The sequence below is a fragment of the Brachionichthys hirsutus genome, chromosome 1 (genome assembly GCF_040956055.1).
Source record: "Brachionichthys hirsutus isolate HB-005 chromosome 1, CSIRO-AGI_Bhir_v1, whole genome shotgun sequence".
Taxonomy (NCBI): domain Eukaryota; kingdom Metazoa; phylum Chordata; class Actinopteri; order Lophiiformes; family Brachionichthyidae; genus Brachionichthys; species Brachionichthys hirsutus.
Genome location: NC_090897.1, coordinates 4,900,840 through 4,923,515, shown reverse-complemented (window position 1 = coordinate 4,923,515; position 22,676 = coordinate 4,900,840). Strand labels below are relative to the sequence as shown.

The following is a 22,676-nucleotide window of genomic DNA, read 5'->3' as shown; positions in this document are numbered from 1 at the left end:
ACCTTCTTGCTTTGAGGCAACAGCGTTACCCACTGCGCCAACGAACTGCCCAAGCCTAGAATGAACAGGAGAAAATAGATTCCAGAAATCACTCAATGTCAAAACTGAAAACTGGGCCTTAAATATTCCCGGTAGATCAAGTGGAGCTGATGAAGTGATTGAGAGCAGGTGAGCAGGAGCTGACGGGGACAGAGTGGACTGGAGGATGGACCATCCAGCTGTGCCCGGTAGGCACACAAACTTACTTCTTCTGCCAGCTGGAAGTGTCCCAGGTCTTCAGGTGGAGAGGTTGTATCTTCCTGTCCTGGTGCCAGAACCAGTACCAGAGTCTGTCTCTGTACCAGTGTGCCAGAGCTGTGCTGGAGCCACCACCAGAACTCGGGTCCCCAGTCATATAATGTCTGAGAAAGACAGAACCCCCCCCCCAGAGACAGGACCAATGAGACAGTCAAAGACCCGTCAGAGCTCCCAAAAGATCCAGAGCCCCCTCAGAGAGCCAGAGTGTCAGAGAGAACCAGGGCTCCAGCCTCCACAAGAGCCAGAATCAGATTCCCTGAGGGGGCCGGAGCAACGGCCAGAGTCCGATTCAGTCCGAGGGCCAGGATCAGAGTTGGTGCTGGAACCAGCTCTGGAGCTGGAGCCCCCAAGAGAGCCAAAGCTTAAAGCATACCTTCTAATATCATTGCAAATTACATTCAAATGTTAATTGATGGATTGTTTTTCAGAGAATAAGGAGTTTAATTGACTTCTGATGAAGTGGTCCCACATAGTCTCCTTTTTTCAACAAGACTGTTGCTTACTGCTGGGATGGACCCCCTGGGATGGACCCTGTCAGAATGGACCCTGCTCGGGATGGACCCTGCCAGGATGGACCCTCCTGGGATGGACCCTCCTTGGATGGACCCTGCCAGGATGATCGATAGCATTAACTTTCAATGTGGCTGTGATTGACGCCATTCTGAAAGCACTGTGGCATTGCGAGATCTTCTCTCCTATAATTCATCACAGCTGACGACATAAACCTTGGTCTTCCAAAGACGGAATATTCGCCACATTCACACATTCACAACAGCAATATGCTTTATTCACTCATTCCTTGTGTCTTATTTTGAAGCTCTCAGCATTGAGTAAACAAGTGACAAATGGAATAATGAGGCGAGCTTAAAGAGAAACCAGCTGTAGTCATCGCAAACAGAGGGAACTGGTTCCGTTTGTTTCAGACTCTAATTGTGCGGCATTCGTCTCCCACCATGACAGGTTTCACATGTTTGGAGCGCTGTGACGGTGAAACTGATGCTACATATAAACAGCTAAGTGGACACAACTTTTAATGAGTTTCGGGGAAACCAAACCGTTCAGAGTAGATTCACAATTTGAAAATGGGAAAAGCCTGAGAGGTAAACCACAGGAGCCCACAAGAATGTGAGCGCAAACATTGAGCAAAAAGGCTTGCTTGCAATGTGGTCTGGTATTTAACCAAATAATTCAGAAATTACTGGTATTGGTTCTGGCACCAGGACAGTGAGATACAAAAAAAATGTTTAATGGGTCAGGCAATGGCCTACTAGGGTTTAGAGCATTCTGTCGATATTCATGAGAGACACTGTTGAAGTTATTATGTGAGATAATTTGTTCAATTCAGGGGTACCGTTCACATTCAGTGTTACTCTCTGAAACACAATGCGTGACAAAACGCCTTGCAGTCATAGCTTTAGGGCCAAATCATTGCTGGTATGATGCAATTGACTGTTTTAAGTATATGATCATTTATCCATCCATCATTTGTATAAATATAAAAATATAACTTGCCAGGGCCCTTCAGTGTCTCTTGCTTATTTTCCTTCAAATGAATTTTCTATTTGTTTGTGAAATTATGTTTGTGTTGACCAATAACCTTGTGCCAGTCCTGTTGGGGTTCTCATTCTCTACAAAGTTCTATCTATGGTGATGACTCAACTGTATTCTTTTAAAAGATCTACATCTGCATCCGGCAGAACGGTGGCGCAGTCGGTGGCACGTCCAGCAAGACCTTGTGTTTGATTCCACCTGGCCTTTCTGTGCAGAGTTTGCATGTTGTCCCCGTTGTCTGCGTGGGTTCTCTCCGGGTTCTACGGTTTCCTCCAAAAACGTGCAACTGAGGCCAATTGGTCATTCTAAATTGACCGTAGGTTTGACTGCTAGCACGGATGGGCGGCTGTCTTTCTCTGTGGCCTTGCAGTGAACTGGCGACTTAATCCAGGGTGCACCCAGCCTCTGGCCCGATGTCAGCTGGTACAGGCTCCAGCGTAAGCCCGTGACCCGGATTCAGATAAGCGGCTGAAGACGAGATGATCATCTTGTCTTCAAGAGAATGAACGAATGAATGAATGAGCCTGCTTCCCTTTGTTCTCTATAGCTGGTTGGAAGAGTTTGTGAGAGTTCAGTAATGAAAGTTTTATGATAGATCTAATTCCCTCCTCTGCTTAATAATACACAACACAAGTTCTCAGTTAGACGCAGACTTCTTATTCTAATTTTGCAGCTCCTTCAAAATGTGCAGAGTGTTTTCAGCATTGACTCAGATCCGACATGTCGTTCACGTCTCCGCTCTGATTCTGGCAGAACAATCAGGTCCAGTACGCTGCTGGGACGCTGAGCGAGCGGGTAATCAGTGCAATGCAAAACGCCTGTTACAATTACCTCCCCCTCGTCACCTCACTCCCCTGAGACGCGCCTGCACTCTCTCTCTCTCACCTGAGACTGTCGTGCAATCAACAAACCCCCACCCCCATTATAAATACTTACACATATTATTACCTTCAGCAACCCCCCCGAACAACACTTTTGGCCAATATAAACGTTCTGCAGTTCTGAAAATGATGTCAATATACTAAAAGTAATGCAATGTGGGTCTATACATCAAATCCCTCTAAATGAGCATTCACAAGCACTAAATGCTCTACAGCTCCGCTGTGATATCAGCATGTTGTTCTCAGTGTTGTTAACAAAAAAAAATTGGATGCTCAAATTGTCTTCCGGATTTGTTTTTCCAGCAATGAAATGTTTTTAGTTTTTTTTTTTTGCTTTAAAACTGCCGCTGGTGAGATATTTTTGAGCCCTATCACACTCACAGGAACTGTTAAGCTGCAGATGTAGTGTCACCTGGTCAACAGTTGCACATCAGCTCCTTTCCCTATAGATCCCAGTATCAATAAAATGAGCAGGCTGGATTTTTATTTCTAATTATTTTGTATGCATTCAACCCCCTCGGCTCAGACTTGAGTATCAGAATACATTTCCATGTAGGTGGCAAATTTTCCTTTTGTATAATATTGCAGTAGAAGGAGCGAATGAAAACTAGAATAACAATGAGTAATCTTCCCCCCCGCCCCAACACATTTTTATGCATATTTCTGTTGTAAAATTATCATTCCTACATAGTACATGACATAAAAGCACTGAATATTTGGCTGTACATATTTCTGTTTGGACCCAAAGGCACACATATATTTACGCTAAATGTCACATTTTTACTTAATGATCACGGATAAATAACTTTTCTACATTTCAGTTAAAAAATGACAAGTTACGGTAACTCAGCGGGTGTAACTTTGTGTTGATGAGAAGGCGTGGAGTGTTTTTTGTTGATTGTTTGATTTAGTGCGACACAGTGATTGTGAAATAAAAGCAGGTGTTGAAATATCATTACATTTTACCCCTTCTCGTGTTAACAGTGTCCAAACCATGACAGATTTTGTCCTCATTTCTAAATCGAATAATCTCAATGGGATTCGTCCCGGATGTTTCACGAATTACTTAAATAAAGGAAAGGTCAGGTCTTCTCCTTTTAAAGTGAACTCGGCTCTGGGGGGGGGTCACAGCGGATGATGATGATGATGAAGAAGTGTCACAGCTGAGTCACGCATGTCACGCATCCCGCTGAGTTTTCAGGATTGCAACAGATCTCAGAGGAGAAGGACGCGCGCTGTGGCGTTTCGCTGTCCAGTCCTCCTCTCCGCTCCTCTCCGCTCCTCTCCTCCTCTCCGCTCCGCTCCTCTCCTCCTCTCCGCTCCTCTCCTCCTCTCCGCGTAAACAGCGCCGCCCCGATGCTTGTTTGTTTGTTTTACGCGTGGAACGATCCATCGCAGGGCGCCGGGCTCGATTGACACTGTCTGCTGATCTGCGACTGCGGATTGCTCAGAATAACAAGGCTGACTCGCTAATTCCCGTCTATCGAGGCTTTCGCCGAAACGCCGAGAGCGCAGCGGACCCGAAAAAAAAGAAAAAGAGCCAAGCAGGGAAGCAACGAACGCCCTGCCACCGGAGTCCGAACCCACAATGGCTTCAGGAGACCTTTACGAGGTAGGATGAACCTCGGTCCGGAGAAAATGCGCTGTAATATTGGCGAATAATGGAATTAGGAAGTAAAAGGGAGGGCGTCGTACGTAAAAAACTACTAAGCCCTTTAACAGGCGGAACTAACCCTTCTCCAGCTTTGCGAGCTCAAGGTTGGTTCATGTCCGCCTGGACTTTAGATCGCTTCCCTTCCGATAGACTTTGGCGTTATTCCTCACGACCGGAGGAAATAGGCGAGATGGCGCGTTGCGGGTTCAACTCCTCAGAGGCGCCGAGCTGAAAGTCGTGGTTAAAGTGACAGACAGCTTTGCGCTGAGCGGAGGGACGAGGTGAACCATGTCCCATGCGGAGCGGAGCGGAGCGGTGCTCCTGGAGGAGCGGAGCGGTGCTCCTGGAGGAGCGGAGCGATGCTCCTCCTGGAGGTGCGCAGGGATGCGTTCCAGATATTTTGACATCGCAGGCTTTCAGCGACGCGACTGTTCAACCTGTTTGAGATGAAACAGCAGTGGATTGTGTTTTATAGACAAGTCTACGCGACCTTGTCTGGTGTGAATTTCTTAAATTGTGAGTGCTGATAGTGGGGAAGTTGCACAAATGGGTGGCTTGGAAGGTCAAACAGCCCCCCCCAGTGCGAAACGTGACCGATGCCAGAATTTACTCAAAGTCTTTGTTTTGGGGGGATTTCATCATCTGACAAATTACCATAGTCCCTCGCAGCCAGTTTTTATATTTGACATCACATGGTACAGAAAAGTTTACATCTGAGAATGAACTTGGGGATCCTTGAGTGTGCTGGAGGAGATAATATTATCTGCCGGCAGCAATGGCAAACAATGTCTGATAAGGCGAGCATATTGGTTACAAGGCAATATAGAAAGTAAATGAGAAGCATTTGACAACTTTAACCTTTTTTTATTTTAAATATAAGTATGACTATTTTTTTTTTATTGCTGTTTATAACAACATTAGCCTTAATTTGGAATATTATAACGCAGTATGGCTAAAATGATCTCTTAGTCCACAACTGTTTACCTCGCACTTTTGTAAACTGTAATTTTTATTTCATTTACTTTTTTAATATCTCTCTCTGGAGTATATTAAAGCATGGATTTTTACGACATGGAACTTATAGGACAGTGTTTCATTTAAACGGGTCATATTTTCTTATGAAACAGCAAAACCTGTTTCATTCTACATTCAGGTCCTAAAATGTATTATCTAATGTATGTATTACGTGCATGTCGGCACCTGACGCATAATTCTGGGTTGCATTGTTGTAGCAGTGCCGTATTATCAGTGAGCTGTTAGTGAACAATGGTGTGCTTCTGCAGCCTGTACCAACAGGTTACTGGTTTATCATGATTCATCACTTATAAAGGTTGACTTGTGTCATAACCTTGTGTCATAACATCTGCCTGTTTGATGATCCAAAATACTTTCTTTTTTTTAATCTGGAGCATATCTCGGTAACTTTATTTACATGTTAGAGGCTTCATCAAACATCACACATATAGTAACCATGTAAGTGGTCGTGTCTTTTAGTTGTACCGGTAGTTGTGCCTTTTGTTAATAGTTGAATTCTGTACTAATTTTATTTTTGAGCAGTATCCATGGAAAGAACTTCATTTGTCATTTTGTCTGTATAGCATGTCACACAGTGCAGCGTGGTGGCGAATGGGGAAAGGAAGTAAAGAATTGTGTGCAGGAGGGGTGGAGGAAAGTATCAGGTGTGCTCTGTGATAGAGTGTCCGCGAGGATGAAGGGAAAGGTCTACAAGACAGTGGTGAGGCCAGCCATGATGGACGGCTGAGAGACGGTGGCTCTGAGGAAAAAACAGGAGGCGGAGCTAGAAGTGGAGGAGATGAAGGGGCTGAGGTTCTCTTTGGAAGTGACCAGGTTGGATGGGATTAGAAATGAGACAGTGAAGGTTGGACGTTTTGGAGATAAGGTCAGAGAGACCAGACTTGGATGGTTTGGACATGTGCAGAGGAGAGACAGGGACTATATCAGTAGAAGGATGCTGAGGATGGAACTGACAGGGGACAGGGCTCGAGGTCGACCCAGGAGAAGATACATGCAGGAAGTTAGGCTACCAAACTACCAAAGTCTAATGGGACAGACGCCAGTCTCCAGTGCACAAGATAAGAGGCTGCATTCAATGAATGAATGAAAAGCAGGTGTGTTGTTTTGAATTTTCTACAAACCTTTTCTTTTTTTCATGATCATCTTCTCCACTGCATGAATCTAAAACAGGAACGGTATGAAATATAGAGACTATTTTATTTCAGTTTTTTTCTGTTTGTAAACCATCACAAGAAGGCAAACAGTATTAACTTGAGTAATTAAAATGCCCAACCAAAATTGCTTTGGCCCACCCAGAATTGAAATCTTGGTGCTGCACCCGGCATGACAAGCTGAGACTTTGTTGATGCCAGCCATTCGTTCTGTCATTGTTCCCAAATGTAATACCCTGATGCATTCGAAGATGCATCGGGGTATTACATTTGTTGCTGAAAACTCTGAATTATGTTGTTGAAAGTTTCCATTTTTAAGTCCACAAGATCAGCAAGTGGTTTTGAGAAGGCTGATTTTGCCAAAGAGATCAGTTGCTATTAAAGACTAACTTGGTTTTCCACTCACTCCACTTCTGCTACTTGGTGGTGGAGGATACTGATAAAGCCTCCGATCTGCGTATACACGTTTCCACCATACGTCCCACTTCCTCCTGCTCTTTTTGTCTCTCACCACAATGTTGTTAAGTGTGACATTGATTGGAACCGTAAGCAAGCTCGCCATCTGTTCACTTTTGTGACACCCCTGCGGCTCACCCGTCAAAGGTTTGTTTGCTCCTCGTAATGGGCTAAAACCATCACGAGCAGTTGTTACCACACTTGCACTAAAACCTGGGGTGAAACCTCCAGACTATTTCCACCAGTCCCAAAGCCACGCTGCTTCTAAGCTGTAAACCTTGTTTAAAATGCTCTTGCTGAAACGTTCTTGTTTTACTTGAACATTCGTCATCAGAGTGCCCTTACATGATGCTTGGAGATGTTGCTTTTTATTTTATTTTTATTATACATAGTGCTAGTCATATGTGTGTACCTCAATGCCAGATGGCGATAAGAAAACCAGGTGTATGCGTCTCCATCCAAACATTTTAATACATTTGAAATGTGTCATCAGGGTGCAGGTGCTGTGTGTGTGTGTGTGTGTGTGTGTGTGTTGGGGGTCTAATTAGCATATTCTGAATTACAAATCTAGTTGCATGCAATCAAACTGATGTACAAAATAGTCTCTCTCGCTCACTCACTCACTCAAACTCACACACCGTTTGTAGAAGCTACTCTCCAGTGACCTGCGCTGAGGTTTGTGGCTGGTGAGACACTGACTCTGTCAGAGTCAGATTTATGTTTCTCATATCTCGTACCAGCTTTCTTTACACACACATACTTGACGTTCATGTCTAACCAAGCAAGAATGTTAAACTCATAGCAGCTGAGTTATGAGAGCCTATTTGTGCTGAACTCTTAATTCGCTATTGCAATGCCGCAATTCATGCACATTAATACAAATTATATTATCTCACTGCGTGTACTTTCATTTTTGTTGTGGACTGTATATTATACTGATATATAATGTACTGTACAGCTGTGTGTGCATATGTGGTCTTACCTTCACTTGTAAATGAAGTCCGTACGCCGATCCTTCTGGACAGAAATCTCAATTACTTTCTTGTAGAAGTCTTCCTTATCTTCTCTGAGTTCTAAAAGTCTCTCCGTCTCCATGGAGATAATTGTCGTTTGAAAAGAGCGACTTATCTTTCGTTCCAACATTTGACGCAAACCTTTTAACTCCGGCATAGGTCTTCCATTATTTATGATTTCTTCTTTTGACTGAAAGCCCAGTTTTGAGAATGTTTTAGCTTTGATAAAGCATCTGCATCTATCATTGATGCGGTGAACAGACTTCCTAGTTTCTTCTTCTTTGTAACTCGTGTATTTCGTCGATGGGACAAAGACAAACACGGGCTCGCACTCGCTTCTTTCTTGAGGCAGCGGTACGGTCTGCCTCACCATGTGATTTTTCACTGCGGCTTTATGTCAAACCATTAATAAGACTAAATACGTTATAAACATACGCGAAATGCATTACTAAGACTATGAAAAATAAGAACATATAATAAAAGTGTCTACAAACATCACATTGGTGACGCCGCACGTCACTGCTACTCTCGTTGTTAGTCGTTTAGGAAATGATGAAATACATGTATGTATAACGTAAAGAGGCTCATGTTGAAACCACCAGAATATATATAGCAGTAATTTGTTTTTATAAGAGAGAATAAGTAGTGCAGGTACATCTTTAGTTGAGTTTGTGGTCCGTGCTCGTTTAATATACAGCAACTGTAAAACTGATGTCTTCATTTCTGCTCTCTTGTCGCTCTGCTCCAGGAAGCAGCTGGTGTCTTCAGAGTCTCAAACATTAGGCACTCTGTCAGTGTTCTTTTATATATTTTATATATATATATATATATATATAATATCCTATATACATGTGCCCATTTTATGGAAATACTTACCTTTATGCATATTATAAAGTATAAGCAGATGCACTACCCTCATCTGATGATTTCAGACCTACCAGACTGAGATCAACTTTCCTTTGAGCTTTTTTTTTTAATAAGTTGATGCTTCTTTTCATTAAACCTTAATTAAATTTCCAACCAATGTTTAACTATTCTTATTTATGTTTTAACCTCAGGTGGAGCGGATCGTTGACAAGCGACGGAACAAGAAGGGTAAGTGGGAGTACCTGATAAGGTGGAAAGGTTATGGAAGTAAGGAGGACACATGGGAGCCCGAGCACCATTTGCTGCACTGCGAGGAATTCATTGACCAGTTCAACAGCTTGAGACTCCACTCACACAAAAAGCAAAAACTTCCAAAAGGACGTCCAGAGACCTTCATCTCCAGCCACCAATCTGCTGCCGAAAACTCCAGAGCTCGATCTGAGGCCCGGAAGAAGAAAAGGACATGCGACCCAGCTGTCGGAGTAAGAGTTGGAGCTGTTCTAGGGCTTGGGAATGAAGGATCGGGCCCCATTCAGAAGCAGAGGAAGGTTGGTGTTGGAACCATGACCTACAAGCCTCCTCCACCTGGGATAACTCACTTTGTTCCTCCCGTGACGGTTTCTCATAATGGAATCCAAAATGGGGAGATGGAGCCGGTCCTATACAGGACAGCAGCTCGGTCACATAAACTGCCTTTGGACAGAATGGAGGGGGAACCAGGAGACGTGGACGCCGCTGGACCGCCGTTCACCGCTGACCATGGTAAGATATTAAAACAAAGACAATTAGAGCTGAACTGCCATTTTTTAGACGCATATTGTTATTGTAATCTTGGCCATTTTGTGAGCTAGAGTTAATCAATATACATTGGTGTTTGTGTACTTATCAACCATATGTTTGTGTATATTGTATCAAATCCCCTACTTTCCTGTCATCTCATTGCCTATTGTATCCCGTCTCTTAACAAACACCATCTTATCCTATCTATTGCTGTCTATTATCTATCCTATTGAATCCCATCCCTTCTCCTATCAAATACTATTCCGTCCTCTCTTATCTCTCTGTTCCCATCACATCACATCCTTTTCTATTTTATACCAATCGATCCTATCTTCTCCTATCCTTTTGAAAGTCGTGCTTAGAGGATTATGTTCTATCCTCTCCCATCCTCAGTTCTTCTATCCTTCCTTATCCTATCCCTTTCCCTGTTCTCCTATATTTGACTATTTCTTCCTATCCTGTCCAATCCCTTCACTTCTTCACTCATCCTATGACTTATCATAACTGTTGTCGTTATGTAATGGCATACCTCAGCAATGCAATTATGTTAGAAAAGGATGGAGATAGAAAGAAGGGGAAAAAATCAGATGTGTCCAGTCACATTAAAAATGACATCATTAGTTGTTTCTCTTGGTGAGACTACTTGGAACACATCAATCTAAAATTGAAACATGTTTCCTTCTCTGCCATACAGAAGCATTTCAATCAGGCCAGATTAGTGGTTGAAGTAAATTAGTGTCTCACCGTTATGCATCAAACTTATGAAGGTAAATTGGGGTTTAAAACTGTTCTGCCTTTTAGCTGGCAGCAAGAAGCCGCTAACCAACGAGCCGATGTCTGGCTGTAAAAGGAAGGAGCCATTTGTGCTTGTACAACACCAGAATAAATAAGCGCCTTTGTTGTGGCACTCGTGCGTTATCTTTCTGTAGTCTCCATTTACATGACAGCCGTTTTGCAAAAAACAAAAATGATGTTCCGCATTCAAATGACGATGTTGTTGAGACAATCCTTGTGTGCACAAATCTGCAAAGACATTTTCTTGTCACGGCAGTAGTGTGATAAAAATTACACTACAATAGGATTTGTCCACACCCGTCAGTTGGACGGCACGGCGGCGTAGTTACTTCACAGTTGGGCGAATCCATTGTCAGTGTGACTGTTCCCACAGTGCACCCACCTGTGCCCTTAAATATGCTATTTAAATGAAATGCTCAATGTACCGGGTGTGTTTTAATTAACACTTAGCCTGTTGTCTCTCCTCTGTGCCAGGCTCGTCTCTGACCAACGGCAAGATGCATCTGCACAGCTCAATAAAGCGGAAGCTGGTCGACGACAAAGGCTACGTGTTCGACAAGCGGCTCAGGTATAACGTGCGACAGAGCGAGAGCACCTGTCGATTCCGAGACATCGTCGTCCGGAAGGAGGAAGGCTTCACGCACGTCCTGCTGTCGAGCCAGACGACGGACAACAACGCTCTGACACCAGAGGTGAGGAGGAGAATCCACACTCGCAATCCACACTCGCAATCCACACACTGTTTAAACGCTTCTCTTTTGTGCACATCCATATCATCGTATTTGTTTGTGTTTCCCTGATATGTAGGAATGTCATTTTAATTGCACCCCTGTTGACATGTAGTTCTGCTTTGGGGGGTAAATTAGACGTATTGTCTCATTAAATGGACCGACCGGGGAGTTTTTCAAGAAACAACTTTTGGAAACTGTGGTTTTATGTGACAGATGGCGGGTGTGAATATGTTCAGGAGAATGAATCTTACCCTGGGCATTAATGAAAATGCCCAAAGTGTCCGTCCACAACAGAGTATGCAGATAAACGTCTCTCTCTGCTCTGATGCTGCAGCTTCCTGTCTTGAGACGATCCAGTTGTAGAATTGTTAGCCTGCAGAAAAGTGCCAACCTGTTATGTGTTGTTCATTTTGCAAACTCTAATCAACAAGCTGTTCTATTTAAATTTCCCCTGGAAATACTCTGTCGTTTGCTTTCACAGTTCAGTAAATGCTTTCACCTAACTTCACTTTTGATTGTTAGAATTTTTTATTACATTTTGCAAATTTACCCATAAATGTTCCATTTGGTAGGATTGGCACTGCAGGCCATATATTCAATTCAGTTTTATTTCTATAGCGCCAGATCACAACAGAAAGTTATCTCAAGGCACTTTGCAGGAGTAGCAGGGAAAGACAGAACCCAACTTGACCCACAAGAGCAAGCACTTTGGCAACGGAGGCAAGGAAAAACTTCCCTTTAACAGGCAGAAACCTTGGACAGAACCTAAGGCTCATGGTGGATGGCCATCTGTCTGAACCGGCTGGGTTGAGAGAGAGCTGATTCCACAATAAAGGAGCTTGATAACTGAAAGCTCTGCCCCCAGTCTGCTCTTGGAAATATTTGGAACCAAGAGCAGGACAGCATTTTGGGACCGCAGGGCTCTAGTGGGGCAATATGGCATAATGAGCTCTGTAAGATAAGGGGAGGCCTGACTGTTGAGGGCTTTAAAAGTGAGTAGAAGGATTTTATATTCAATTTGTGCTCTAACAGGAAGCTAATGCAGAGATTCCAGAACAGGGGAAATGTGTTCTCAGTCTGGTTCCTGTCAAAACGCGAGCTGCTGCATTCTGGATCAGCTGATGATGTTTAATAGAGCTTTTAGGGCAACCGGACTGTAATGAATTGCAGTAATCCAGTCTGGAAGTTAAAAAAGCACGGACAACTTTTTCTGCCTCTTTTCGAGTTAATAGGTGCCTCATTTTTTAAATATTGCGAAGGTGAAAGAACACAGTCCTTGAAATATGATTAATCTGGGACTCAAAGGACAGGTCCTGATCAAAGATAACCTTTGATATACATCAGAAATGTATTTAACATTTAGACCTGGTGTCACACATTAACATAGAATACTGTGTAAAAATACTATACATTTGTATTTCTTTTATTTAAAATGAATTTATATTTTGTAATGTTGTCGTGAAGTTTTTTTTGCATTGCTAAGAGGCAGTCATATCATTGTACGTGTAACCACGGAACAATCGCAGATCTGAGGAAACAGGCTTTTCCTTCCCTCGTTGTAGGATCCACCTTAATTAAATCCTCCACAGATGGTGGTTCTGGCTTTGATACAGTCAGTACTTCACACACACTGAAGTGGCCTCGTGTGTGTGTGTGTGTGTGTGTGTGTGTGTGTGTGTGTGCGCGGGCGCTGTGGGCTTGTCAAACCGCTCTGATAGCTCCTTCTCCGTGTCTTGGTCTTTGAAGCCACTGGAACCGGAGACAACGCGTGTCCCTGAAATGCTTTGAGCTGACAAAATCATTAAAAATATTCTCGTACATTTATATAACATCGCATCCACTGCTGGCCTTAAGTAACTAGCTGTTAGCTGGCTAGCTAATATCACACACCATGTAGCTTCATGTGCTGCTGGGGGGGGGGGGCGATATGATAATGTAGGGAGTGAATATAAGGCGAGGAAAGTGGAGGCATTGCATTCATTTTGGGTCTGAAACGTCATTAAAGCATTCATTCTTCCATGCAGTTTCTTATTCTCCACTTATCTGGAGCTGGGTCACGGGTTTATGCTGGAGCCTATCCCAGCTGAGCTCGGGCAGAGGCCGGGTACACCCTAGATAAGTCACCAGTTTATCGCAGGGCGCATCATTCATTATTCATCTTTTTCTTCTTGTATTTGAATGACGGCTGCACCGCTCCAAGTATTTGCTGCTGTCTTTTAGCCGTATCCATATGCTGTCTGAAAATGTGCGTTACTGTGCACAACATATCCATGTGGGGGGGACACACAGGCTACAGCATATTATTGATTAACTTAGCAGGAGAAGGTTTTTTTTAGGGAGCTGATGCATGTTTTTGTGAGTCTTTGCTGTGGATGCCACCAGATTTCCTCAAGGCGTCTTCTTGCACATAAAAGCCACTTTTACTGCTCTCTTCTTCTTCTCTGTTTTATAGTTTGCAAACATCACCGGCCCGTCTCTGCTTCAGGTATCTGAGGAAGATTTTAATTCAGCTTTGTTAGAGTAACGTCATTCACATTCTCACACATGCATGCACACCAAACGTCCAATTAAATTGGGGACAGATTATGCGCTTGGTAGGATGGAGAATTGAGCTCACTTTGAGGGTGAACGGTTAATATGGGTCAAGGGTGATCATCTGATTTTAAAATGCAGCAATATATTTGCAGACTGCGATGTGGCAGTGGGTTTTCTGGCGTCCGGACATCGTCTTACTGTCTCACATCGACTCTCTGTTGATGCTGAATGACAAAGTGAAGCATGTCTCCCTTCACATCCTGTTAAGATTCTGAAGGTGTGAACAGTTAAATTAAAAGTAAAGCATATTTTAGACGTGCTGTTTTTAGCTGGTATCAACATACACTCAGTTCAGTGGCTGGTAGCTGGAAAGCCGCCCAGTTTCTTCTTCTTCTCATTGATTCTCATTTTATTCTCATCAGATTCATTGTATTAATCCCTTCAGGGCACTTGTAGCATAACTAATACTGGGGAAGCGACCGAATATACTGTGTTAAGACGGGTATCAGAGCAAACAATAAGTTGCAGAAATATCTGGATTGCAATATAAGAATATGGAGTTATTGGATATTTATCTTATGCAGTAACTGTTTATACTGCTATTCATTTTCATGTCCTTATTCGTATTATCACACACAGAGACACACACGCAGAGGACATTTTTCCATTAATGCCTCCGGGGAGTTTGCAATGACCAGAAAACAGCTGCTTCCATCGTTTCATATGAACTAATGCGCTCGTTATTTAAGGTAACTCGAGTTCGAGAGATGTCTCGTTGAATAGCATTAACAAAGGCCGTTCCTTTTCATCAGTGCTACGTCTGTGCACAACACACACACACATGCCTTTGATGCTTTTCAGATTTGATAATGGCACCATAGCCTTTTAGACTTCACTTTTTTTATCATTATTGTTTCTTTGTGTTCTGTGATTTATGTTGTGAGAGAATGTTATTCTACTTTGTTGTACCATAATTCTTGTACGCCAATTATTCACTCCGATTTGTTGAAAGAGTTTATAATTTTGGGTGAAAGTCTGCCGTATGCTATTTCTTTAATCTCTTGAGGAGGGGGGGTTATAAGCAAAAGTACAACCTCAGTGGTTGCTTTCCCTATTAGACCTGTTTGTCTACCTTGTTTTTCCAGTAGTCTAACACTAAGGATATCTATATTTTATCCTTTTTCCCTTCGAGTGTCAGATGAGTTAAAGAGAGATCATTCTCATCTCCTGCACCCCCCCCCCCCCCCCTGCAGATCATGAAGGAAGTGTGTCGAGCTCTGGGAAACGCAGCTGCTGATGACAGCAAGTTATTACTGCTCAGCTCCGTGGGGACTGTGTTCTGCAGCGGCCTGGAGCCGTCCTACCTGATGGGGCGTCTGTCCACTGACCGCAGAAAAGAGAGCAGCCGCATAGCAGATGCCGTACGGTAATGAGAAATCTGACATCCGAAAAACACCCCGACTGTTTGATGACCCGGAGTTATCGCTGATCATTCTGTGACCTCTTCAGGGACTTTGTCTTGGCCTTTATCCACTTCAAGAAGCCCATCGTGGTGGCGATAAACGGGCCTGCTCTGGGCTTGGGCGCCTCTATCCTGCCCCTTTGTGATGTGGTGTGGGCGAGTGAGCGGGCCTGGCTCCAAACTCCATGTGCAGCCCTCCACCTCACCCCGTCCGGATGCTCCTCGTACACCTTCCCCCAGATCCTCGGCGTAGCTCTGGTGGGTCCGCCATTGTCGAGGGCTTATGGCTGATTTCACTTGACCTACTTTTTTGTTATTATACGCTGTGTTTACACCAAGTGGATTGCATGGCACATTGGAACTGTTTTTTCCCTTCTGCCCCCAATGGCAGGCTAACGAGATGCTCTTCTGTGGAAGAAAGCTCACCGCCCAAGAAGCATGCAGTCGAGGTCTGGTGTCGCAGGTCTTCTGGCCGACGACGTTTAACCAGGAAGTGATGCTGCGCGTGAAAGAAATGGCTTTGTGCAGTGCAATGGTAGGTCCTGAGCCGAGGCAACCCAGAATGCAATGCTTTATATTGAATACAACCACATGAACCGCTGTCCAATTTCTGTGCATGTGTTAAAGGTTCTAGAAGAATCCAAATGTCTGGTGAGGAGTGTCCTCATATCGGTTCTGCAGGAAGTCAATGAGAAGGAGTGTCAAATGCTGAAGCAGCTGTGGTGTTCAACCAAAGGGCTGGAGGCGCTCTTCAGTTACCTGCACAACAATTCCTATGAGAAGTGATCAAAGTTTCAAATGCCATCAATCATAAATCAATAATTGTCTGGGTGTTTGTGCTCCAAGAGACAAATGTTGCTCAAACACCGAAGGCGGGTCTTTGAGGAGGTGTAAGATGTTTCCGTGTGTTAAAATAGGTTGTTTGACATTAATGAATGTCTGATGAAATTTGAAAATAATATATATCTATATCTTAATATATAAATTTATTTATTTTGAATGTGTAAAAAAACAATGTCTTTATTTAATTTCTGAGCGTTTGCCGCTTGTATTTTGAGTTGAACCTTCAACCAAAGTTTCCATCAGGATGCCGTTTATTGCTCTTTTCATCTTTCATGCACATTCCATTACGCCTGTACGGAGGAGAAAACGAGCCTTAAATGTTCAGAAGATGCACACTGTACCATTCAAATTCTGAATTGTTTTCCAGTAACATATTTGTCATAATCACAAAATCACTTTCGTTGCTTGAAAACAAAATGCTGCTCAGAAGTTCAGAATTTACATTTCAAAATGCAGAATGTTGGGGGGGGGGGGTTAGAAACTATGTGAAAATGGAACAAATTGACTAAACGTTGATAGAATTCGGCGGCGTGTATTAATTACAGTGAAGGATTAACCTATTCCGTCCCATTCATTTACCTGCAGGACAGTGGTGGGCCATACGTAGAACTTCCTGGTTTCCGTTTACTGATGAAGATGGTGTGAAATGTGTGATTTTAGTTGACAAACATCAGCTGAATATGTTTCTATAATCTTGTGTTCTATTTTTTCCCTCATCCGTGTATTTTTAGAATACAAGACATGCGCTATAACGGCTTGGTCCTGAAGCAAGCACTTTGTGACTCCACTGTCAGCAATAGATATTGTGGAAACGGTCGTGTAACTGGAGTCGACTTTGTCCTTAAATGCATGGACTGCTTTATGATGTAAAGACATTGGTGTATTATGTATATCATATTTATGGATCTATTTTGTTCTACCAAAAAAAAATGCCGTAGGTCTGTCCAGATTGTTTTGTAATGCTCAGAAGTTATTTGTTCCATTTTGCAGTTGTACACATACAGAAATATATATAAAAAACTCTTTTGTGGAACACATTGCATGTAATATACTGTACATAAAATGTATCGCCTGTTTGGAATACCTTGTTGTCCAGGGTATGTTTTGGTGCAAGTTTATTTTTGTATTTATTTGTGGTCATCTTCCCAGAAAGCAAGCAAACTCTTAATTTTTCTAAACACACACAAAACTAAAAATGTGTCAAACATTGAATGTGACATTTTCACATGCTGTCTTTCACTGAGCTTTACAAGCTTCATGAAGTAAACAATAAACGTTTAGTTTGTTTAATCTGTGCTTTAATGACAGGAAATAATTGCTTTACCAAACAAACTGATTAAAATTATAATAATCAGTAACCTGATTCAATGTAAGCTGAACAATCATATATATATATAGTTGTCATAATGTACCCAAATTGTTGTGAATTTCGGAGAACCCTAACCCTAACCCTTGCAGACAAATGCGTCCGATCACGCAACCTCCTCCCGACACCCTCCAAAGTATCAGACCTTGCTGCTCTAATGTCGCCTTAAAATATCCTGGAGCAATTTCAATCTATGCATTTAAAAGCTACGTCAGGCATTATAGTTCTCCCTTTGTCTCGACACAAATCAGCAGGAGAGGCCAGTAGAGCAGTATCACGCTTAATTCAACGTCTCAACAACTGGATAGTTTAGATCTTGTATCGGCAACAGCAACACAGCATTAAACCGCTCTTCAGAGTTCCTCCTGAGGCCCTTCTTTCAGCCTCCTCTTCATCTCTTGCGCATGCTGCTTACTGCGCTCCCGCTTTTCCAAACGCTGTTGAGCAACCAGGAGACAAGGAACATATCAACCGAAGAGAATGAGCGCGATGGTTGTGTCTTGCTGATGAGAAGCGGGAGACGCGCAGCAAACCTCTTTCTTCAGGCAGTGGCGCATGGCCCGGTCCACATCGTTGCAGCTGCCGAAGAACTTCATGACATTGTGCTAAGAGGAGGCAACATGAACACAAGGCTTAAATGATTTGATGTGAGAAATGACGACAACGACGTGAGAAATTCCAGACAGGCGTACCTCGGTGTGGCATTGTCTCAGACGACTTATCAGTTCGTTGCATTCGTCCGTGTGGAGGTGAGGCGACAGGTCAGGGTGCATGCCGAGTTCAAGGGGATTCCTGCACGACAGCGGCGATGCTGGAACGCCACAAACAAGAGCACCAATTGAAGAAAGGTCTCATTTAATAAATCGCTCTGTAAAACGTTTATCAGAACTATCGTTGAAGCTCGTATCCGTTTCCCTGAAACACGTGTGACATCTTTTAATTCATGTTTTTGACTGGTTCAGAAGCTCATACTAACAGGCAGACTCCCCGTCAAGGAGGTTGTGTTTTTGCCGCCGTTTATCTGTTAGCAACTTAACTATAAAAGTTAGAGACGGAACTTGATGACATTTTCAGGAAATGTTGGGAATGTTACCAGAAAAATATGATTTCATTTTGGTGATGACCCAGAAGAGATCCTCTATTGTGGATCAGTTTAATTTAAAATTTCCATTAACATTGCAGTCAAAATTTGTTTTTGGTTGATTGTTGACCGATTTTTATGGAATTTGGTATAATCATGTAGGGTGGGGGCCTCTATCTCACCACCGAATTTCATCTGGATCAAATCTGGATTGCGGATATGAGAGATTTTCCAAAAAAAAAAAGAGGCGCACTTGAGTTTTGGCCTACTGTGCATTTCATATTAGAGATAGAGATTTCTAATACGCGTTGTCTTATAGCTGAGTCAGTTTAATTTAATAGTTTAAAATCCATTTACTGTCAAAAGTGATCCAGAATCTAGGATCTCTTCCGGATCATCACCAACATTTTGTCATCTGTTTCTTGTATTGTATTGTATTGTACCAAGATCCGTCCGTAACTTTTCGAGGTTTGTCGCTAACAGACAGATAAACAAACACCTGCAAAAACACAACCTTCTTGGCGAAGACCTGCAAGGAAATATAAAGCCGCCATCCGCCATTGTGGATTCGTTCCATCTTATCTTCTGAGTGTTTGCTGGGTTAACAGATATTCCATGCTGAAACATCGTTAATATTCACCCTTCCCATTGTAGGTTTGATAATGAAATGAGAATGTCATCCATACCAGTGGAGAGGTTTCGCTCCCTGAGAAGTTTTCCAACAAACTACGCCAGGTTAGCTAACTGCTACGTTTCAACAGCTCACTTATCTGTTTATTAGAAACAGTGAAGGATCCGCTTCACTTTCCCAAAAGAAGAACGCAAGGCTCTTGAATTCTGCTCAGTTCGTTCTACAACCTACAGACTGTAGGGTATATTGATACAGCCGTCCTGCAACACTTTCGGAACCATTTGATGACGTCAAAAGTGTCACGAGTCAACAACGAATCGGAATTCTGCATTTGTTTCGATTAACCAATGGAATGTCTCTTCTTGGGCGGGACTTCCGATGGCGGATGTTTACAGAGATGTTCTGGTACGAGAGGAATCCCATATTGTACTTCCGTTTTCGATTGTGGTACTTGTTAGGAAAAGGTGTCCTATTCGCTCTCCTGTACTTTCAAGGGAATTAAAAATACACCACTGTTTCTTTGCAAATTTATTAGAATATTCTGGATGAAAAGAAAATAAATGAAAATCTAATAATGCAAAGTTGTGATGTAGAGATGATGATTCTGAACTATGCAAAGCTTCCCGTCTCCCCAGAATCAAAAGTACAGTACTGCTACTACAACTCCAATACACTAGAGGGCGATAAAGGCAAAGCGTAAAGTTTTATGTTATCATCTGATTGGTCCGTTCGTGTGCTGCTTTGTTGTGGCGGGTTGTTTGTTTTAGCTTGCCGGATGTTTCTGCGGCTTTGAAATAATAACGCGGACGTGGATAACTGTTTAGAGGGGAAATGGATGATTCCGTGAAAAGACTGTTGCAGCGGCTCGTGAGACGGATACCGGCTCAGATGCTCCGAGCGACGTTTGAAAAGTGGGGCCGTTTGACCGCATCGCAACAGAGAACCGTGAACGCCAGTCAGCCGAAATGGGCGTTAGCCGAAGCGCTGCTGGAAATCGGCGAGGTAGCCCATGTTTTGTTTTGTTTTGCTTTGCTTTGTTTCGTTTTTTCCCCTTAAGCATAAACATTAATTTTACGCCTTCTTGAAAGTATTCTATTACAGGACTTTAATTCGGATTTTAGCTCGCGTCCATGTTGGTTTCCTGCTGTAAAACGCCGTCTTTCTTCTATTGCAGGAAAATGGTTGGACAGTTAAAGACATCACAGAACTCGAGATGAGCTGTGAGTATCATTCAATCGTTTTCTACCTCAGAACGTCATCGGAGCCTGATCGAACCTTCATCAGGCGTGTCATCGATGTAATAACGCTTATTGTGCCGCTTCTATTTGTTTAAAGACATTATGGACTATCCAAACCAGGGGACGTGGTATGTCTTCCAGTTCATGGACCCTGAAGGTTCGTGCAAGAGCTTAAAAATCTGCATTTATTATTTTAATCAGTAGCAGCTGGTGCACTCAGACATTTCTTTCTGACAGGATATTAATATATGTGTATGCGTTGTATGTACATATGTTCCTTTATTTGTTTTGTTTACATCATATTCTTACCCGTGTCTCATTTAAATGTATGCTATTATATATCTTTTTTGTTTTCAGATGATGCAGATACTGTAGAATTTATAAAATTTAAGGAAAGCTTTAAGTACCATCTCAAAGACCTCACGATAACAGTAAGTCAGACAAAATAAACATTTTATTCGTCGTGCTTTAGTTCAAATAATATAAATGCATTTAAATATTAAAACTCTGAATGTGACATTGTCTTAAAGGTGTCTATTAAAATAAAGAAGCACACGGATGACGCCGTGTGGATCCGCATCGCGTGGGGAGACGACTTCTCTCCGCCCAACCACCTGAAACCAACATACGTTGTTCATTACCTTCAAACTCCTTATGTCTTTGTTACCAACATGACCACAAAGCAGAAGCCCCTCTTGTTCCAGGTGGGGAATTAGACGTTGGTTTTTTTTGCACTTTCTTTATGCATATTTGTCTTTTTTATTTCCCTATTAAGAGAGATGTTCTTTTTCAGGCTTTGGTTCTGTCCGCCAGATATCAAGTTATGAATGATGCAAACCTCAGTGGGCGGAAATTCACTGCCGTTAGGGACCTGCTGATGAAGCAGTATCAACAGGTAGGACTTGTGAGTGCAGCAGAGCCAGACCTAAACTTACACTTCAATGTTTGACGGATTTCTAACCATTCAAATGTCTGTGCACTTTATATTTTCACCGTTTGCATGAAGATTGTTTATGATTAAAATGTATAATTGTTCTTTGTTAAAAGCTCAAATGTAAATTGATTCCAACAAATGGCTACAAAGAGAATTTATATTGTGTGATTTATTTATTTATATATTTTTAGGTGTTTCCCAATAAGTACCCCAGTCCTCTTGCAGAAAGGGATGAAAGCGTCTCAAGTACGTCATCAAATCATTTGTGCTTAAACTATTCTATTTTGACCACCCTAGTGGAGTTTTGCATTAGAATTTTATGCGTTTGACTTTATTTGCAGACCCACTTGTGGAACGAGAGCACGTGGAGGCTGCCACAAAGAGACTTCAGATGGCTTGTGAGGCCTTCGGTGATGGGATGTTGCCTCAACTGCAAACGTCCGTTTACAAGGTATTCAGTGGCAAGCTTGAGTTGAGAATACTAGAGGCTAAATGTCTGTAAAAGAAACATGGTCTCCGTATGCATTATGTGTTCCTGTTCCTTAGCTGGAGACAAAATTCAAAGATCACACCAACAAGACCATGTTGGAACGGGAGAAGCCCTTCAGATGTGTTGTCAAATTTGCAAGCGCCAACCTGTTGGAGTCACTCAGATCCTGCGCCTCTTCAGGTATCAAGAAGTCACTAACCACAGACACGAAGCACACTGCAAGCGTTAACATTTTCATTTGATGAAGAATAAGCAATTATTTAATTTCCCTCTATGTTGTTGAATCTGCTGGCAATTCCATAAATAACCACAGGGGGGGCACACAGAATATCCCCACTAAAATGCTGCTCGAGTTGCCATCAGGAATATGTCATAGTTGGTGCTTTGTCGTTATTTGTAAAGGTTAGGTGGTTTCCTTAGTACGTTAAAAAAACAAATTTGACACAGTTCAAATGCTTTTCTTTTATATTTTACAGGAATTGCCTCCACCCCTGTCACACCTCTGCTGGCATCTATTATTCTGAAAGGAAGGAATTATTTTGTCATCAAAGACAATATCACGGGTCCCTGTGACCAAACAAGACAACCTCGAGACTGATGGGTCACAGACCTTTGATGTTAACGGCTTGAGACTGATGGGTCACAGACCTTTGATGTTAAGGGCTTGAGACTGATGGGTCACAGACCTTTGATGTTAAGGGCTTGAGACTGATGGGTCACAGACCTTTGATGTTAAGGGCTCGCAGTGTGGACTGTTCTTACTACTAGTTTTAACCTGTCCAGCCGTAGTTCCATTTTTATGTTTGATTTTCCAGTCATTGATCATTTTATTAACTTGGATGTTGAAGGGTCGTCGTATCCTGGATTTCAGAACCCTTAATATGC

At 42.6% G+C, this 22,676-nt stretch overlaps 3 protein-coding genes across 3 annotated transcripts; 2 read left to right on the top strand and 1 right to left on the bottom strand.

Moving 5' to 3' along the window:
• Nucleotides 1-4,317: 4,317 nt before the first annotated feature.
• Nucleotides 4,318-15,994, top strand: LOC137894121 (chromodomain Y-like protein 2). The gene is made up of 7 exons (XM_068739598.1): nt 4,318-4,341; nt 9,097-9,667; nt 10,955-11,172; nt 15,000-15,172; nt 15,256-15,466; nt 15,600-15,743; nt 15,836-15,994. The coding sequence occupies exons 1-7, from the start codon at nt 4,318-4,320 to the stop codon at nt 15,992-15,994; spliced, it is 1,500 nt and encodes a 499-aa protein (XP_068595699.1).
• Nucleotides 15,995-17,352: 1,358 nt separating this feature from the next.
• cmc2 (C-x(9)-C motif containing 2) lies at nt 17,353-19,398 on the bottom strand. The gene is made up of 4 exons (XM_068741865.1): nt 19,185-19,398; nt 18,110-18,228; nt 17,951-18,022; nt 17,353-17,854 (listed from the first exon to the last, which is right to left on the bottom strand). The coding sequence occupies exons 2-4, from the start codon at nt 18,188-18,190 to the stop codon at nt 17,771-17,773; spliced, it is 237 nt and encodes a 78-aa protein (XP_068597966.1). The 5' UTR covers nt 18,191-18,228; nt 19,185-19,398; the 3' UTR covers nt 17,353-17,770.
• Nucleotides 19,399-19,960: 562 nt separating this feature from the next.
• Nucleotides 19,961-22,389, top strand: cenpn (centromere protein N). The gene is made up of 10 exons (XM_068741866.1): nt 19,961-20,131; nt 20,304-20,349; nt 20,465-20,524; nt 20,725-20,798; nt 20,898-21,071; nt 21,161-21,262; nt 21,493-21,547; nt 21,643-21,752; nt 21,848-21,971; nt 22,268-22,389. Exons 1-10 carry the CDS (start codon nt 19,961-19,963, stop codon nt 22,387-22,389), a joined length of 1,038 nt encoding a protein of 345 aa, XP_068597967.1.
• The last annotated feature ends 287 nt before the right edge of the window (nt 22,390-22,676 follow it).

Excerpts from the sequence above, each read along its gene's own strand:
- LOC137894121 (XM_068739598.1), top strand. The coding sequence starts at position 4,318 with ATGGCTTCAGGAGACCTTTACGAG. Across the intron at positions 11,173-14,999 it reads ACAACGCTCTGACACCAGAG|ATCATGAAGGAAGTGTGTCG; the intron begins GTGAGGAGGAGA and ends CCCCCCCTGCAG. Across the intron at positions 15,467-15,599 it reads AGATCCTCGGCGTAGCTCTG|GCTAACGAGATGCTCTTCTG; the intron begins GTGGGTCCGCCA and ends CCCCAATGGCAG.
- cmc2 (XM_068741865.1), bottom strand. The coding sequence starts at position 18,190 with ATGCACCCTGACCTGTCGCCTCACCTCCACACGGACGAATGCAACGAA. Across the intron at positions 18,023-18,109 it reads TGAGACAATGCCACACCGAG|CACAATGTCATGAAGTTCTT; the intron begins GTACGCCTGTCT and ends GCCTCCTCTTAG. Across the intron at positions 17,855-17,950 it reads GCCACTGCCTGAAGAAAGAG|CGTTTGGAAAAGCGGGAGCG; the intron begins GTTTGCTGCGCG and ends GTTGCTCAACAG.
- cenpn (XM_068741866.1), top strand. The coding sequence starts at position 19,961 with ATGGATGATTCCGTGAAAAGACTGTTGCAGCGGCTCGTGAGACGGATA. Across the intron at positions 21,263-21,492 it reads TGATGAAGCAGTATCAACAG|GTGTTTCCCAATAAGTACCC; the intron begins GTAGGACTTGTG and ends ATATATTTTTAG. Across the intron at positions 21,972-22,267 it reads CAGATCCTGCGCCTCTTCAG|GAATTGCCTCCACCCCTGTC; the intron begins GTATCAAGAAGT and ends TATATTTTACAG.